Consider the following 18,506-nt stretch of genomic DNA (forward strand, 5'->3'; position numbering starts at 1 on the left):
AAAACCCCTCCGGTGTGGCAGTGATTAAACTTGCGAGGACAGACCCGTAAGCTTGATCAAGGTCACATCTCTTCTGTGATGCAAATAAGCGCCTGTACATCAAAGCTCTGTGTTCTTCTAATCCTTTAACAAAATGTTGAATTTAGCTTCAGGACCAGCTGGATTTCTTCAAGTAGCAGGGTCCTCTCCATATTTTTATAGTCACACCATTAGACTGATTTCTGCTCTCAGTAGCTTCCCCACCAGCGGCAACTGGTGACAAACTATAAGCCAGTCATTCACTTTTTTTTTTTTTAATTAACAGAACCAAGCAGAACAAGAACAACAAGATATAGTAGGGTGGATAACATGGAGGTATGAGAGAGAGGACTCTGCTCTAGACATTGACTCACTTCCTATGCCCTCATCTTGTTCTCTTCTTTCTCCTTGTCTCCTAAATTCCCTTTCTTCCTCAAATGATTTGCTTTACACAGTGAATTCTTCTTTTTTTTTCTTCCATCTGTGTGCAGGGCCAGAGAGTTACATAAGTCCAAAACGAGGTGGGTGTGGGGGTGATCTCAGCCTGTTGCCAAATGCCATCCCGAAGGCCTGGCAGCCACAAGGACCTGGTCAAAGGGAAGGGTGTCTCACTGAAATGCTAGGGGGACCAAAGAGAGAAGCGGGGCTGGAGAAGGCTAGGAAGTCTCTGAGCCACAAAGGTTGCCTCCCTTTTAACAAAGGGAGGACAGTTTTTCCACTCTCACCATGGCACTGCTTTTCCTCGTTTTGCTATTGCAGGCAATACATCTAGAGCAGAGGGGCAAGGTTTTCAGGCACACTGCTGATGTTGCCCTTCTTGGAAATGCTGCAGATCTGCCTGCAGCTGTATGACTCTTGGGGTCTCTTCCAGAGCTCTCTTTCCGAGTGTGGATGTGCGGTGGCAGCTTGGAGATCGTTCCCTGCAGTCGAGTGGGACACGTGTTCAGGAAGCGCCATCCCTATGACTTCCCTGAGGGCAACGCACTAACTTACATCAAGTAGGTGTTGGGTAGTTCCTGGTAGCAGCCAGGTCACCTTGATGTTGGGCATGTCTAATTAAACCTGAATTCTTTGTTGTCTTTCTGCCTGATGACAGAGAAGAACAGCTTGTGGCTAAGCATCTGTTCTCAAGGGAGGGATGAGTTGCTGTTTTCTGTGAACAAAACCCATTCCCTTCTCTGTTGTTTGTATTAGTGCATCTTGTTCTTCCTCAGTCTGCAATGGAGGGGGGGGGAGCAGTACCCCAGGGAGAGACCCTGGCCATTTGTGGATACAGCCCTATGACATGTGCCTGTGTATCAGCAGTCCTTAGTCATCCCTGTTGTCTCTGAGCTGCTTTTGAGTCCGGAGATCCTGCTGAGCTATATGTGCTCTGAGACGAGTCCTAAGGACAACTTCGAGACAGATGGGAAGAGACAAAAGATGAGACAAAGTGCGTCACAATGAGAGCGGTTAAGCACTGGCGCAGGGCCCCAGAGAGGTGGTGAAATCTCCATCCTTGGAGATTTCAAAACACGACCGGACAAGACCCTGAACAACATGACCTAACCTGAAGCTAGTCTGCTTTGGGCCGGAGGTTGGACCAGGTGATACCTAGAGGTGCTTTCCAAGCTGAATTATTCCATAGTGTTATTCTAATCTGGGGAAAGGGATACTGTGAAGCAGGGTGATCGTGACAGTCAGGCCAGGTGTCTCTGCAGAGGGAGCACGTGTGAAAAAATCGTGGTAAACTATGGCTGTTAAAATTTTAACTTTGGAATGGAAGCATCCTTGCAAGGCTTTGTAGACTTAACACATTATATCTATATCCATCTGTACTCCCCACTGTGTTTCATGTTTGGGACTGTCCCCCACTCCCTCCTGGCAGACAGGCCTTGGGTCTGCCCACCCAGTGCCTGCTCGCTGGGAGGGCAGATTCTCCAGCAGCGCTCAGCAAAGCATCTCCTCATACCCATGCAGGAATACCAAGCGCACAGCAGAGGTGTGGATGGATGAATACAAGCAGTACTACTATGAGGCCCGGCCATCTGCCATTGGAAAGTCATTTGGAAGGTAAGCTGCCCCCAAACCTCAGCAGGAGGGCTCTTGTAAGCCCCTTGCTAGCAAGAAATAGTTTTTGGATCTTCTTTAGAGCTAAGTGTGAGAAACAGAGATGCTTTGAATGACTGGCTTGCCAGGGAGGTTGCAGCTCGAGTGTCTGGCTAACAAGGTTTGCTTCTAATTCACTTTATTTTTCCTGCAGTAGCCCTGCATAAATCATTTGTTAGCAGAAGGCCGAAGGGATCTGTAATGAAATTAAAAGGCCAGACATTTTAAGTGGATAGATGAGAATATTTTCTAACACGGCATGCAGCTGCTCTGGCAATGTGAGCTATGCAATTACTAGAGCTTGATCCAAAGTTCCTGTGTGAATGCAGAGCCCTGGGGCAAGCACGGCTAGCTGGCCCATGGGGCAGGTTGTACTCGGAGCACTCCCCTCTGTCCTGATGAGTGAATGCGTGGTTTGCCTGGTTTGTAGGGCAGGAGAGAGCATGGCCAATGGTGAGACATCTCATTTAGAAACACAGTCTGGTTGTGACTCATCTCCAGCACCTGCTGAGCCCACTTCTGTGCAGAATTATGCTCCTTACAGCACCTTTGCTAAAGCTGTCTCCAGGCCACGTGGGATTCGCTGTTATGCGCTTAAGCATTCTTTGTGACCCAGAAATCAGTGATGGACACCAAAACCTGGGATGAGGGGAGAGCTTGCTCTCTGTGCTAACAAACACCTATGACTCCCAAATAAACGTAAAAAATCCCAGGAGTGGTGTATATCTGTGGGTTATATCTGCCTGTGAACAGGTGACTACTGTATCAGCATAAGGACTTGGCAAATGTGGTTGTATCTCAAATGTGTAGCTATGTGCACTGGGTAATGATGCATTTCCTGCTTATTTGATGACAAGCAGGTTTGGTCTGACCCACACGTACTTTTTTTGTTGTACATCATGCTTTATTATCATGATGCATTACGTATTTTTGTACAAATAGCTTTGCCTACCTAATTTATCTGTCCTTGAGCTGACTGCAGCAGCTGGGCCGGGGCCAAATAGCAAGTAACCTGCTGCTTGTGAAGGAAACCAGACTGCTGCATATTGGACATGGATATATTGTTCATGTGTTTTAGGGCCAAAACCTGCAGTTCTTGTTCACACAGACTCCCTAGCGGGTTTACTGGCAGCATTGGCTGAGTAAGAGCTGGAGATTTGATTTCAGGCAATTTCTTGACCTGTAATAACAGCCGTGTGAACCTGTATTAAATCTAGATTTTTAGAATGCAAATGCCTCTAACACCGTCACTGTCAACTGGGCCTAAAATGGACCCTCCTTCCCCACTTTTTTGATGTGAATATAGGATCTAAGTACATTCTCCTGAGGTATGGGCAGTACAGTGGCTTCTGTGGGCTGAGGATGGCAAGGAGCATGGGTACAGCTGAAAGTCCTTCCCAACACACAAATGTAGTGTTATAACTTGAAGAGGAGAGTCCCTAGTGTTGCTGCTCAGTAGGACTGCTTGAGGGAAGTCCTCTTCTTCAGCCGCCTAAAGCCAAGCAAATCAGCAGTGGGAGGACTCCTGCAGCAGACATTTACTGAGGTGTTGAGTTAATTTCCCCTTATACTCCTCCCCTTTCCTAAAACTGCTTAAGAGCAAATAATTATGTTCTTTTGGTCTGAAACCCAACCTGAGCCTAGAGCTGCTGCCATGAGCTAGTCATGTGCTCTAGCACACACAGATTAACTGTTTGTATTTGCCTGAGCACAAACACTTTCTAGGCCTTTTCAGGAGCTGATCGTTGTGCAAGTTTCATGGTATGCCTCTCCAGGGGCACCCAGAGGCAGAAGTGCTTTCCTGGTCCTACAGTAGTTTTACTGCAACGTATTATTTAACACTGTAAGACCTGGGCCCTGCCATCGTTCTGAGCCAAATGAAGTGCAAGAATTGCTCTCTGAAGGTGTTTATGTCTTCCTTTTCTATTTCCTGCCACTTGCCTCTCTCCTCCTTTTCACCTCAGGTCACTGCTAGTGCTCTGAACCCAGCAACAACTACGTGGGAGAATGAGTAATGGGAAAAAGTCGTATAGTCTCCCTCAAACTTCCTGGCCAATCTTCATTGTTCCCCTCCCTCCTGTTCACTACCTTATCCTCAACAACCTGCCTGTGTTTCCAGTGTTGCAGACCGAGTGGAGCAGCGACGCAAACTGAACTGTAAATCCTTCCAGTGGTATCTGGAGAACGTCTACCCCGAGCTCAAGTGAGTCAGTTATCCACTTGTAGAAATCTCTGAAGGATCTGGGAGGTGGGTTACAATGAGAAGCTGAGCCTTGGCGGCAGCGGGCAAAAGACAGACTTAAGCTTGGAAAAGGTTTTTCTCTCTTCTTTTTGGTGAGAAACCTCCTGTGATCTCCTGGCTTGTATCATCACAGCAACTCTGCAAAAGGTTTGTTGCTCCTGCCTCTGGGAGTCCTGCTCTGCCCCACACAGCTGTCCCTCAGAGATGTGCAACAGTGGTGTTTGCAGAGGTGCGGGGTGTAGACAAGTGCCAGAGCACTAAATCCTTCCTGGTTATAGCTTGGTCTCTGCCTGTTAGTTGCTCTGCCTGGAGGTAGTTGAGCCAAGTAGAGCTGGACAGCCTCAGTGCAGAGGTGCGGGTGGTTCAGAGAAAGCCCTGGTGAATGCCAGAACCAGCTGTGCCTGTGGCTTCCCCTGCCCCAGGTCAGGATGCAGTAGTGTTGTGTCATTGCTTTGCTGGGAGGTAGTCTGGGTAGAGCTGTGTTAGTAACACAGGCTAGCTAACACACCCTGGCAACACATCTTCACATTTCAGTCAAGCGAAGTCTGTAGCTAACATGGGGCAAGGCTAAAACATCCAGCTGTAGTCTGGCCTTGATGGATCTTTCCTGTATTGCTACCAACGAGACAGAGAATATGTGCTAGCGCTGGGGGAAGCACTGGAAAAGGGGGAGGCAGAAGCAGGATAAATCAGTGTGGATATGGCTTTTTCCTGGCAATGGCCTCTTTCAGAAGAGACGTTACAATAAACTGCTTGGGATATACCTAAAGGTTCTGTTATGCCTTCTGAAACAAGAGGGTACCAACCCTCTGACCAGGTTCTCCCTTGACTTTTGCCTCCTCCAGACATTTCCAGTGGATAGCATGATATTGTTCATTTTCTGTCAAATAAAGGGGACTGTGTTCAGTCAGGGGCTAGTTATGCCCTTGTAAATGTGAAAGTGCTTTGGACATTTCTGTTTATGAAGTGCCATGCAACTGTCATTTTACTTCAAGGATTCCTGAAAAGGAGTTGATTCCAGGAATAATTAAACAAGGAGGAAACTGCCTAGAGTCTCGGGCACAGGATACCACAGGGAACACATTGGCTGGCATGGGAAACTGTAAAGGGACAGTGAACAATCCACCTGTCACTCAGGTAAGGCAGGCTTCAGTTTGGTGCTTTGCTCTTGCTTCTGCCCTTTTTAATACCTGAGAATGAAAAGGCATCTCTGGCCTTGGTGGGTTTGTACAGAGGTAACTGAAAGAAGCATTTGGCTCTGTTAATGATTTTAATAGTAAGCAGAAAAAGAAACTGTGCCCATCTCTCAGAGCTCTGTTGGCTCAAGAGACCCAGCGGTCGGGCATAGAGTAGGAAGGTTTTCATCACTCAAAGGCAACAGGCAGCGCATGAATGCTCAGGGGTGTGACTAGTCTATGCAGTAGGTGTGCAACCAGGGTTTGAGTCATGTAGCTGTTCCCACTCAGACCGTTGCTTGGGTGTGCTCTGCTTCATCATCCAACCCATGAGAATCGGTCCTGGGCTGTGCTTGGCTAGTACCGTGGCATGTGGGTAAGAGATTTTCCCAGGATCAGAAACGTTCCTTGGTCTGCCAGTTCAGCTGTAGCTGCAGATGGCTTGAATTGTGCTGTTGTACGCATGCGTTTCGGTATAAAGCCCAAGTAGAGTTTAAATAGCCAAGACCCCAGCTGCAGTAACTTGGTGCAGCTCTCCTAACTGCACTAGAGCTGTGCTGGTTTATACCAGCTGGAGATTTGCACTCAGCCTCTTCTTTCGGTGACTGAAAGCAGCAGGGAAGCAACTTGAGAAAGTTAAGGGTCATAGTAGGATATTTTATGCCAGAAAATACATATTCACATCTGTTAACTGTTGGAAACTAGTTTACAGCCAGCGTTCAACATGCCATTTAATCTGACTCATTGTTCTATGTCATTACCATTTGAAATCTCTGAAACTTATTGTATTTTGTATTTCTTCCTTGGGGAAAGTATAATAATAATAGTTGATTGGGTTGGGTATCCATCTAGTGAGAGGAGGAAAAAATGAAGTGGCTTGTGCTTTATGTGTGCTGGTGATATATGTTAGCCCGTGGATATACTTGCATGTGTTTTGCTTTGCTTCACAATCTGTAGGTCCCAGATACCTGTTACAGAACACATCTGCTATGTAAAATATTCAGAAGCAGTTGCACATCATGTAAATCAGGGCTCGGGGTACTCCCTGCTTTGTAGGCCTGAATCTGTAAAGCTGCAGAGCAAGGAGCTGCATGGGATCCAAGGTTAATCAGACAGCTCAGATGGTCAGGGGAGTCAGCTGCAGGCTTTGAAATAGTCATGATGCACCAAGGCTGAGCATAAACTTCTGATCAGGTGAAGACTGCCGCCATAGTCTTCCCAGGGAGCCTTTGGTAAGAGCTGAACAAAGGATACAGGTTTTTGAAATATCTGCTAGAAAAAACTGTTTCTCCCTCATCTGATCACCATTATGATCCTAATGGAACCTTTCTTTTTCTTATGCTGAAGGAGTGGGTGTTCAGTGACCCTTTAATTAGACAGCAAGACAAGTGTCTTTCCATTACCTCCTTCTCTACTGGCTCTCAAATCACACTGGAAGCCTGCAATCAAAAAGACGGCAGACAGGTAGGTAACTGTGCACCTGTTTTTAATCCCTTCATTGCCACATACCATGCCACATGCCAACACATACCAGTGTTCCTACATCAGTGCAGCCTGCAGGGGCAAATCTGGTACTATCAAGGTGTATAAAAGTCCCTTCCATCTTCTGCATCTCCCTCTCTGGTGTGTTTCATAAGCTTGGCTGTATGAGATTGCCTGCGACCAAAGCGGGGAGCACAGACCACACTAGTATGTGGGTGTCTGCTCTGCCTGGGCCCTTGGCAGCGTGGTTAGCTCCAGCTCAGTAGCACCTCGACCTCGCTCCTTGGATACATCTATGTTCAGCTAGATTGGTGCACGGATGGAGCACAGCATCAGAGAGGGATAGATAAGCAGCAAATGCTTTGAGATACCCAAGGGAAGTGTGGTGTGTGTGTTTACTTATTTAGAAGTGAGAGAACTGTGTTCTTTGTGCTGTCTTTGGACATGTGAACAGACCTTTAAAACTGAGTACATGCAACTCATCTGAGAAATATTGACTGACATAAAGCACCATATGTTCCACTCAGACTGCTCCCCGAGGAAAAATACACAGCAGCAGTGTTCCCAACAAAATGCAGCTCTGTGACTTTTATGCTGTTTCCAAGATATACATCTCTGATCTGTCAGGACACATAAGTCATTTTGCCTTATAGCATGAGGTAAGAGATGGCCTCTGCGATGGCCAGGGTGCCCTCACAGAGATGTGATGTGCCTTTTTATCAGAACTGGGCAAAACACAACACGTGACAACGCAGCGCTGACAGAGTGGACTGGGCTTGTTTCATCCCTAGTTCCTGTGCTTCCCTCTACACCAAGAGAGAACAAACTTTCTATCATCTAAGGCTATGCTGACTCTGTGTTTTCTGACACATCTGTTGTTTTAATAGCCCAAAGGTAGGAGATGGCTCAGCTTGCTACTAGACCTCAGCAGCATCCTCTTTTGTCAGTACTTTTTAATGCTATACGAATCTCTGAATTTAATTCTTCCTGAAAGAAAACACTGAAATCCAGTCTTGCCCATTTATGGAAAGCCTATGTAGACTTTCCTCTGGAGGGCTGGTTAATGCAGAAATGTCTTGAAGAGTTGTCACCTTGAATACCCTGGGAAAACTCTGAGTTCGGATTAGCCTTGCAAGGATATCCCAGGTGGGCTGTGCTTGCCTGCTCCTTTTTCTTGTTGGTAATCACTCACCCCCTTGCTGTGTAATTAGGTCACTTAGCTTCCCTTTAGGTGCCTTGCAGCATTTTCCTCCCTGGCAGCAGAGAGGACTCTAGCAGCTGCCAAAATCAGCTGTCTTTCCCCGCCTCCCCTGCCGTGGAAGGACAAGGGTCCCCTGAAGGGGGGTGGAGTCCAAGCCCTATTAGCCAGAAGAGAGATTAATCCATACAAACACGAGCAGGCTTATTCTACTGCTGGAATAGGATTTATTGAGCCTTGATGGGTTGATTATATACAGGCTCATTATAAAGGACATGCACACACACTTAAGTATGTGAGCTGTTGTTTTCCATTACCGTATGTGAACAAACTGCACTTAAATCAAAGACTTGACCTAGCAGATGATTTAGCCGACTGACTGTAAGCAAGGATTTTGTTTAAGCATTTCAAATAATTAGAGACTGATTTGAATCACAGCTGCCATTCCAAACTGCCTTGTGGCTGAAGGGATGAGGTGGGAGAAGTGCATTTGAATTTTTAATCTGATTTGGGTTGAAATGCTCTGAAATGTTGGGGTTTTTTTGGAAGTCCCAAACTACCATTTCAGATTTCTATTTATAAAGCCAGTTCTACTTGCAATGCTCAAGTTTGTTGTGTTCTTAGGCAATGTTGTTATGGTCCCTTCCTTCCATAAACACAACAGTAACTGTTGTTAAACTGACATGGGATTTTAATTACCTAGAAGTCAGTCATCTTTGCAAACTATCCTATTCTCTCTCCTCCTGATATTTGGGAGGTTGAGTTTCAAGGAGACAGCCTCTGCTGTAGAAACTTTAAAGCATGGAATGAAAGAGCAAAGCTGAAGGGAACAAATTCCCTCAGTTTCACTACAACTTGTCTGCCTCCCCATGGGTGCTCACAGCCCAAAGTGGGAGTGCTGGGGCAAGAGCAGTGTTTTCAAACTACGCATGGGTGTAGCCACTCCTCAGTTCAAGTGGGCTTCTTGGAAAGTCAGAGGAACTGAGTGGGATTGGAGGAAGGGGAGTTGAGCTACTTCAGAGGTGGTGGTGACAAGCAAGAGCCCCAAGCGGGTGGTCTGAGTGGAAGGGGGTGAGCCTGGGCAATGTGCATCATACATGCAATATCCTAAGAGGAGATGACGGCATGATGAAAGCCCAGCTTTGAACATCTCTGGTGTCACTGTCATCAGAGGTCTGTGGTAGAAGACGTTTGGACTTTTCTGGATCTAGATTTCATGGCTATGTCTGAGTGATGCAAAAGCAAGATTTCTGACAAAAGATGGGGCACGTGATGGCTTCGTTTTTTAGTGTCACCAGAGCAGGTTGGTTACATCCTTATGACAGCACCATACAGCTCCTAAAGTTGCTTTCTGCTTTCAAACATACTGAACCTGTGCCCATGCTACACAGCTGTTATGCATTAAGCGTGTCCACAGGGCAGATAATTTTGTTGTTATTTTTGAGTGCTAACAACAGTCCCATCTAACATATATGTAATACTCTAATGGAGGCTTTACAGTATTATGAACAGTGTCTAGAGTATTACCTCAAAATAAGTCTAGAACTTTGCGAGTAGGAAGATACAAGACAGTAGTCAAAATTTAGATGGTTTTTGGTTCTGTCAGACTACTCTCCCTTGGGTTGAAAGGAACCAGGAACAAAATCGTATTTGGCACCATGATCCCATTGATCATTCAACAGCAACAGCTGGCACTGCTAGCGGAAGACCAGCCAAGAGCTATTCTGCATAATCAGAACTAGATTTCAAACCAGATGGATGTTATCCATAATGTTATTTGGAGAATAGCAATTTTTAGTTGAATGCACAATAAATTATTGCTTTTAGCTTTGGTTTTGGCTCTGACGGTGGGAGTGGCACTTTAATTTGTATTATAGTGAGGACAAATAGAAGGCAAAGTGAGAGTCAGACACTAAAACAAGAGAATGAAAATGAGAAACATTGGCACAGTATTTCCCAACAGAACAAGAAGCATGCTGAGAAATCCTATTAAACAGCCATATTTCATTAAAATGTGCTGAAGGAATGTGACCCCAGCCTGAAAATGAGGACACCAAGCTTTCTTGTGAGATAAACAGTATTTGAAGTCCTGTGTGCCTTTGGATGTGATTGGGAAATTTTTCCCACCTTGCTTCTCAGTGTATCGTATTACCTGAAGTGCAGACAAATGCAACTTTATATAGACTATCAGAAAAGAGAAGAAGTGAAAACCTGTCTGTTCTGGAAGCACCTGACTCAGCATCTTCATGATAATAAGTAGGTAAAACAATACTGGCAGTATGCCATAGCTTGAAAGTAATTTTCAGGAGACAAGAGTTTCTCTCATCTGTGATTCTTAGTTTTAAAAATTTACGTGCTCAAAGGGAGACAGTACTTGCTGGATGCTGGTGTGAGCTTTTCCATCACACTCTGTTCATATATTTAAAATTAGTGTTTGTCATCTTCAACACCAGCTTCAGCCTACCCATGGCTCTGCAAATACATTCAATTACAACTTGCAGCATCCTTGGCTATTCCAGTTATCAGCTCTCCATACATTTCTGTCTGAAGCATCTCAGTCCTAATCAACAAAATCTGCTCTTTATGGCTGTGTTTTCTGAGCTTGGCCAACTCTACTACGTTTTCAGGGTTACAAGGCTATTCTTAGGATCTTGAAAGAAACCCTGGACTGATTGGATTGCTGGGGTTTAAAAGAAAACTTTTGATTACCCTGAAAAATTACACTACTGTAAACACCTTCAGCTCTTGTATATATTGTGTAGAAGAGGACTGGCTATTTCTGACTTTTCTCTTAGTAATTGCACATGGAGCACTTCAGCCACCTCAAAGTACTTTGCAATGATAGATAATAAAGATGGAGAGAGAGCTTTACAAAAAAGTGGGGAAATTTTTGGTTGATGTTGGGGAAGAAGATCAAGATGCAGTATTTCAAAGAAAATATGGATTCTTTTTTTTTCCATCTCCACTCCAAACCTGTTGTGACCAGTAAACTGTGTTATCTCCATCTGCACAAGAGAGGGAGACCAAGGAGGATTTTCAAGCCAAAGTTTTTCAGATTGTGCCATGCTTATATCTTCCAAAAGCTTTCCTTCCAAGTACAGGTCAGTCATAATGTCTGGGTGTAGGAGAAGAGAGGACTCCCTGTAATGTTTGGCTGTGTATGCAGGAGGTCTCTGCTCTGTTTTTTTGTTTTTCCTGAAGATGGGCATCGTCACTGTCATTTAAAAATTAGCTATCCAGGCTCCCTTTGTAGTCTGTGAAGAAAGCTGGGCCCTCCCAGAAGGTGTTTGTACCTTGGACCCCTGCCTAAGTATGTCACCAGGTGACTAGTTTAGACTAAGTTGCCCAGCTCTGAGGTGGCTGACGGTAGGAGACGAGCATCCTATCTCCTGTTTCCACCCATTCCTACTGCCCACCCTCCTCAAGGGTCTGAGATACGATGTGTCCCTGCAGGGCTAGGTGTTGGGCTGTCCTTGGTAATCCTGTGGTCTGGCAGTCAGGCAGGGGGGTCTTGTGAAATGTTCAGGTGAAGTCAGAGGAGTTGCTCTGGTATCTCATGGAAGGCAGCAAAGCACAGTTTCTGACCAGAAAGGGTAGAATCCAGCATTCTGAAAATACCACTTCCACGTGAGATGAGGAGCCCTACTTTGGCTTTTACTGTTGGTACGCTTTATAATAGCTTCGTACATGGCACCTCTCTGGAGCCCGGATGAGGCTTATATTCAACTCTCTGTCACCTTCTCAGTGTTCTTCCTCCCCCTTCCCCATCCTTGCCCCACTTTCTTTTGAACACAGAGATCTGAGATGACTTGAAACACTGGGCTTTCCAGTGGTGTAATTTACTGAGAAGCTGATTGATTTGGTGGAGTTAGCAGTAGAAAATGTGCTCTGGTGAGTGTTTGCTGGTGTCCTGCTGTGTCTGTTGCTGTAGACTGTCCCTACAGCCATCACAGTGGGTACCTGCTCAGCATGGAGAGATGACACAGCAGGTCACTGATCTGGAGGAATAGCATGAGCAAGTCTCCCAGTCGTGCTAGTTTTCTCTCGAACAGCGAGGGGGGAGAAGAAAACCAGTGTCTGCTGGTAATTGTCCTGCATCTCAAATGTCATAACAGCATACTCCTTTACAGCAGGGCCTCTGGTGAGCTATGGGGTGTGTGGGAGAGATGACTGGCAGGCATTCTCTAGCACACGCACAGGGGAAGGTGAAGGAGGAGGCTGGGAATTCACAAGTACAGAGAGGCAGGGGGAGGGTGGAGGACAAGGAGGAGTTTCCCTTTGCACAGTAGGTGTGCTTTGGAGAAGGTCAAGAGGCTCCTCACTGAGGTGTCCGTGACCCTGGGAAACAGTGGTGGGGAGGCTTTTGGGCAGAGATTGCACCAGCTAGGCGCAGTGTGCTGCTTTCCACGGAGGAAGACCTCCTGCTTTCCATGCCATCATTACAGTTTCTGCCTTATGGTATTAACTCTTCCTCAGCTCTTTGTAGGGAGACTTCTGCCAGATGAGAGCCAGATGGCTCTGGGACCTGTGTAGGCAGTGGGTTGCAGCAGCTGGTGAGGGCATTGCAGCGGACAGACTGCATTGTATCTTCCTCTCCATCATCACTACATTCCTCTGCCCCTTTGCCTATTAAAACCAGCTTCTTCCTGCTGCACAAACAGCTCTCCTTCAGTCGTATCCTATCAGACAGGATTAGCAGTGCTGGCAAAGTGATCCTGCCTCTGGTATGAATATGTGATACCGGAGCAACAGATTACTCTGGGCTTTGCAACTGCCCTGCCCTCCAAGAAACATAACCAGGACACAGATTTGGAGGAGAGCTGCCAGCAATATGTGAAGATAACTGGATGTCTTAAACCACACAGCATGTGGCAATCTGTTTGCTGTGTTACCCAAGAATAAAAATGTTGGTAGGTTTTGACATTGTCTGGATATTGCAGGAATTTTTTTTATTCCTTTTGCATATAATTTCTTTTTCTTCATTAGTCTCATGGGTTAGCCAGAACATCCTCATAATATTCCTAACCTGTTTACTGACTGAGCACCCAGACCCTAATTCTAACTGGGTCGCTGTGTGACTGCAAAGAGTGATGGGAAAGTGCCTGGAGCACTCAATCGAATAACCTGCTGACCTCAGCTGTGCCCCACTGCAGGGAAATGGCACAGCCTCACCTGGGAGATCCCAAGCCCACAAACTCATTTCTACTTTTTTTCTCTTCACTGTCAGCCACAATGGTCCCAGTTCTCTCCAGCAGGGATAGAAGGTACAGCCCTTTCCCAGCAGAATTTGCAGTTCAGGGTTAGGACCTATGTTTTGTTTCCTGGAAAGCAGCACAACCAAAGTGGACCTTCAGGAAAGGGTTGCATGTGGGACCTTGTGGATATGCTCTGAGGGGAGCAGACCCAGAGGACAGCAGTGCAGAAAGCAGAGCAGTATGTACTGTCAAACTGACACGTATAAACCGAAATGTTAGCAGGGCAGATAAGATTATGAAGAAGAGCCAGCTGAGAAGACTGCAGAGCTATGAAGAGCTTTCAGTGTAGTGCTGATAAAAATCTTGAATTTGATGAGAGGAGAGATGAGGGGACATGGAAGAGAGAGATACGATCTAGTCAAGCAGCAAGAAGTGTGATTTTTGCTTTCTGTGGATGGATTGCTTTCCATGCTGGGAGAGCTTTCAATGCTTTGCTTTCTATGGATTGGAAAGAAACCATAGAGGGATTTCAGGTTTTGACAGGTATCTGGGTGCCTACAGATGCAGAACAAAGAATGGTAGGGAAATTGTGAATATCATATGCTTTTGAAAATGCCACTACTTGCTGATTTTTGTGTTGTTTGCCTTCTAGATGCTTCTGAACATCTAGCCCTATAATTCAGCTAAACCCAAACTCCAGGTATCGTTAATACAGGAAACCAGTGCTTTGGAGATACTGCCCATACCCAGATTTTCAGTCTCCCCAGTTGTTGGGGCTTACTTGAGGTTTATGCTCAACCTTTCTCCTTCAGCTTGGAGGCACAGTTCCACGATGAAATGGAAGTAACAGCGTGTTTCTCCTCTGTCTTCTCACAGAAGTGGAAGATGAAAGGCAGTTTCATTCAACACTTTGTCAGCGGTCTCTGCCTGGAAAACCAGAATGGGAGAGTGGTCACCAACCCTTGCCAAGCAGGTGTACCTGGCCAACAGTGGGAGCTGCTACAAGCAACGTGATGGTAGCACAGAGATCTCCTTGTTTCTTTGTGCATGAGACTTTGGGAACAGAGGGGGATCGGGAAAGGAGGAATGGTTTTGTATGTCTGACCCTAAATGTTTTCATTGTGCCCATCAGCAAGCCACCATTTCAGCTGAGCACTTGCTGTTTTTGAGCTTTTCAGAGAAGCTAGGGGTGAGAGAGGGATGAGGAGAGTTGTTGAAACCTTCCCATCTGTTGTCTTAAGTTCTCCTTTGTAGCTGATGTCCCTGCACAGCTGCAACCAGAGAGGGGGAGGACCCAGCCCAATACTCGGAGTGACCAGAACTGCCTTGCAGCTCTCCCCATCCGTTCCTTTCTCTGCATCCAGAGTCCATGACCTTCAGTCCAACAGCTTAGACAATGCTTGTACAAACATTGGTAGCAATTTGGCTTCCCTGGCTTTTCGCTCTAACATCATGCATCATTTATGCATGTGTGTCTCTCAGTGAGGACTGGCCAGAAGAAGAGTCATCATGATGAGTGGAGGGGCTGGGAAGGAACTAGCAGACCCTGGGGGCAGGTTTGTAACCTCTTCGTGGTGGGCCTGTTCCTTCCTCTTCCCGCAGTAGCTGCCCTACAGCCAAATGGGCTGAAGTTGGCACAATGCTGACGAGACAGCTAGAAAAGGGACAGTTGGTTTTAACAGCATAACCAGGGTTTGTTTTGCAGACTATTCCCTGTTGAATTCTTGCTTCCAGTTTTTTATGGGTGGAAGGCCAGCCCTGCCTCCATGAGTGATCCAAGCCTACAGACAGCCTGGCTGGACCTGGGTTCAGGGTACCACACTCCTGTGGAGCTGGTCAGAGATGGGTGCCGACACTTTGGGATGCCAGGGAAGCTGGGACCCTTCTGTGGCTGCTCTTCCCGGTGCTACCAGACACTGCCCACTGCACCCCACACCAGAGGTGATGCACAGAGCTGTGCTCTGACAGTGCCACTGCACTTGGCTCAGGCCTGTGGCAGGAGCCCACCCAAGTTCCCCGCCGCAAGAGGTAGAAGGGGACAGCCCCTACGTCATCGCAGGCTTCCTGCTGCTGGCTGGGTAGGAGCACAGCCCTCTGGCTGGCTCTCTGGCTCTGCATGGCCCTTGTGAACACAGCCTGGCATGACAAGCCACCCAATCCCTCTGTCTAGTTGTTTTCCCCCTCTCTCTTAGAAAGGGGAGGCGAAAAGGCTTGGGGCTGCTCCACTTGCGACACCCAGCTCTCCTCCCAGTGGGCACCTTGGAGAGGTTAGCTGGTGAAGCTGAAACTGTCCCCTGCCCAAATGCTGCCACAGTACAGGCCTGCCCTGAGAGATATCTCCTTTGTGTTATGGAAATACCAAAGACAACTGGTGTCTCTAGCTAGCATCCCAGTCCTGTTCCCAGTTACCAGTCAGCTGTAGCTGAGTGTGGATTTTCAGACCTGCCAGGGGAAGCTTACCTATTCAAATAAAAAAAAAAAAAAATCCCCACAACCTTACCTTTTCCTACTAGATCTGTTAGATTTTCCTCTTGGAGCTAGGTTTTGTAAACCAACCCTCCCCTCCAAGAGCCTGGCAGGGGAACCAGATGGTGGGGCCACCTTCAGTAGGCAATTGCTTGTCTGGATCCTTTCTGATCTGGTGTAGAAGAAACAGGATGGTCATTTGGATTCTGAACAGCTGGCTGCTTTTGATTACGTTTGTATCCCTTTTCAATTCTTTCTCCTAGCTTGGTATTAGCCCAAACAGTTGACAAAAGAACAGGTACTGTTCTTCATATGTTGCATGTGCTCAGAAGTCCTTGTGTGAGAACTGGATGATTTGTTTTCTCTTCTCGGTTCTTTTATTTAAAACATTAAACCAATCATGTGGCAGGAGCTCTTTTCCCATTTCCCCCTTCACTTTGACATCAGCTTATCATCTTGACACTGATTAACCAGATGAATGACCTGCCCGCACTGTGAAAACTCAGGAGGCAGTTCCCTTTGGTCCCAAGCTTACAGCATGGTGCAGCCGCTCTTCTGTGTAGAAATGGGAACACTGACTCTGTAGATACTTCTCTTCCCCTATACAGACATGCTTTGGGCCTGAACCAGTGAGGCCAGGAAAGAGCAGAGAAGGAAAGAAAATAGCCTAGGAACAGAAAGAAGGCAGGGCAGACAGACCCATGGTGGGGGCGGAGAGATGCCATCCTACTAACAATTGCTTTTTTAAACAAGAATGTGCAGGAGATGCTACTTCCAGAACAGCATCATTAGGCATTAGGAGACAGGAACAATCACGTTCTCACATACCTGGCTTGAAGCAAGTTGATGCAAAGACAGACAAAAGGCCATTGAGCAGGTACTGTACATAAACTCTGTATACAGTGAAGTGCTAAAGGATGACGCATTTTCATCAAAATGCATCCTAAGTGGACCATCTGAGCTTCCCCCATTTCACTCTCCAGCAGCTTAAGGGTTGCAGCTAACAGCGCGTTCACTCCTCCACCAGGTACTGCTTCCTTCCTCCTTGCTCCCACTGTGTCTGTGCAGCTTTCTTGCAGTTCCTTCTTCATAACCATACTGGGACTAGGACCCAGCTCCTCTCCAAACAATTCTCCCGACTGCTGCAGACCGCAGAAGCTCTGCTTATATACAGTCTCCAAGCTCTGGGCCAGCCCTGGTTCAAAGGGCTTTTGCCAGGACGCTGGCTGCTGCTCTCGACTTTCTGCTCGGCTCCAGCACTGGAGGTTACTGACTGCTCCCGCAGCAGAGGTACCTTGACTAGCTGTGTTGATCTGTGCCCCTCCTCCTACTGCTCACCACCTGGCAGAGTGTGAACTGGCATCCATTTGGGGCTGTGAGCTGGGGCAGCTGGAGATTGGGCACTCTCCTTCTGCAGGTGTCCCGGCCTGGGGGAGAAAAGGGAAAAGGTGGGCCTATGCTAGATGTCAATAACTTTAATTGCCCCTAGAGTTAGGGGCTACCAGAGCCCTAACCCTGCCTGGTTTTGGACATGTTCTCCTGAGGTCACCTCCCCACTGCTTACTCGGCTGTCAGCTAAAGCACTGCTCACAGGACCTTCCTGTAGGCCCAGTGCAGACCTCCCCCCACATCCCCTTCTGGAAGCCATTGGTTTCCAGTGCGTTTTAGCAGTTGCTGAAAAGGAGGTGCATTACAAAAGGCTGCTTTCAAGTGTGGGCAAACTAAACTTCTCCGAATAAACAAAGTCTTGTCCAAACTCATTATTAGCATACATTCCATCTCCCTTGCACTGAAGGGAAGGAGGAACAATGTTGTCTGTGCTTTTTTCCCCAAGGTCCACATGGTGCCGGGTTTTGGAACAGGACTCCGGTGGGGTTTTTGAAAGCACACTGATTGAGCCCTCAAATTTGGCCCAGTGATGTGTTTCTTTAACAGTCAGAACAAGCAGCTGCTCACCCTTGTTTTCCTGTTTACTTTAAACAGCCCCTTAGACTGTCAAGACAGAGCATTTGCATTGGTAATACCTTTTAAGAAAGCTATTATTGTATCAGATCATCCAATGTAATTTTGTGTGCTGTGAACCAGTGGGGGTTTATTTGAGAGGAGCTGAAACTACCGTTGTACAGAAATCAATTTCAAAAGGTTTATTTTCCCCACTCACTTGTAAGTTGCACTTTGCCAGATGTAATTTATGTGGAGCCCAGATTTGTTTTCCCTTTTCTTGAAGAAAGCATGTGCCAGAATCTGTTTAATGCCTGGAATAAAACCCACTTTGAAACAAGTGTTTCAGCCTGTTCTTATTCCCCCTTAACTTCCCATCGGAAAAGAGCCTCCGTCCTTTCTTGCCTGGTCCCTGCCTCTGTCTCTCACTGGGTTTGCTCCCCTAGACATACATACCCCAGTTCTTTGCATGGGTTCCTGGGTTGCTTTTAGAGGGATACTGCAGGAGCTGGCAGAGATTTCTAGGATACAATGACATACCAGTTGTAAAATGACTGAAGAAGCCCTCCTCAGCTGCCGAGGCAGGAAAGTATCCTTTCTGGCAAAAGTTAAGAGCAGTTAATGGACTGGCTTTTACATGCTGAAAGAAATAGCTGGGAGTGGGGGGAATTAATTCTTCCTGTTACTCCCTCCTTGATCTT

The 18,506-nt window shown here is 46.7% G+C and overlaps 1 protein-coding gene across 2 annotated transcripts in view; it reads left to right on the forward strand.

Moving 5' to 3' along the window:
- The window catches only part of GALNT16 (polypeptide N-acetylgalactosaminyltransferase 16), an 80,348-nt gene extending 62,203 nt beyond the window's left edge, over positions 1 to 18,145 (forward strand). The window contains exons 10-16 of one of the 2 annotated variants that reach the window (XM_030043116.2): positions 890 to 1,016; positions 1,978 to 2,070; positions 4,226 to 4,309; positions 5,344 to 5,485; positions 6,871 to 6,987; positions 14,275 to 14,414; positions 16,892 to 18,145. In XM_030043116.2, coding sequence (XP_029898976.1) covers positions 890 to 1,016; positions 1,978 to 2,070; positions 4,226 to 4,309; positions 5,344 to 5,485; positions 6,871 to 6,987; positions 14,275 to 14,412 — 701 coding nt within the window. In that variant the 3' untranslated portion in view covers positions 14,413 to 14,414; positions 16,892 to 18,145. Of the gene's footprint in view, positions 1 to 889; positions 1,017 to 1,977; positions 2,071 to 4,225; positions 4,310 to 5,343; positions 5,486 to 6,870; positions 6,988 to 14,274 lie in introns of both variants that reach the window. The other variant, XM_030043125.2, reaches the window with a different exon arrangement.
- The last annotated feature ends 361 nt before the right edge of the window (positions 18,146 to 18,506 follow it).

This window comes from Aquila chrysaetos, chromosome 2 (genome assembly GCF_900496995.4).
Source record: "Aquila chrysaetos chrysaetos chromosome 2, bAquChr1.4, whole genome shotgun sequence".
NCBI lineage: Eukaryota > Metazoa > Chordata > Aves > Accipitriformes > Accipitridae > Aquila > Aquila chrysaetos.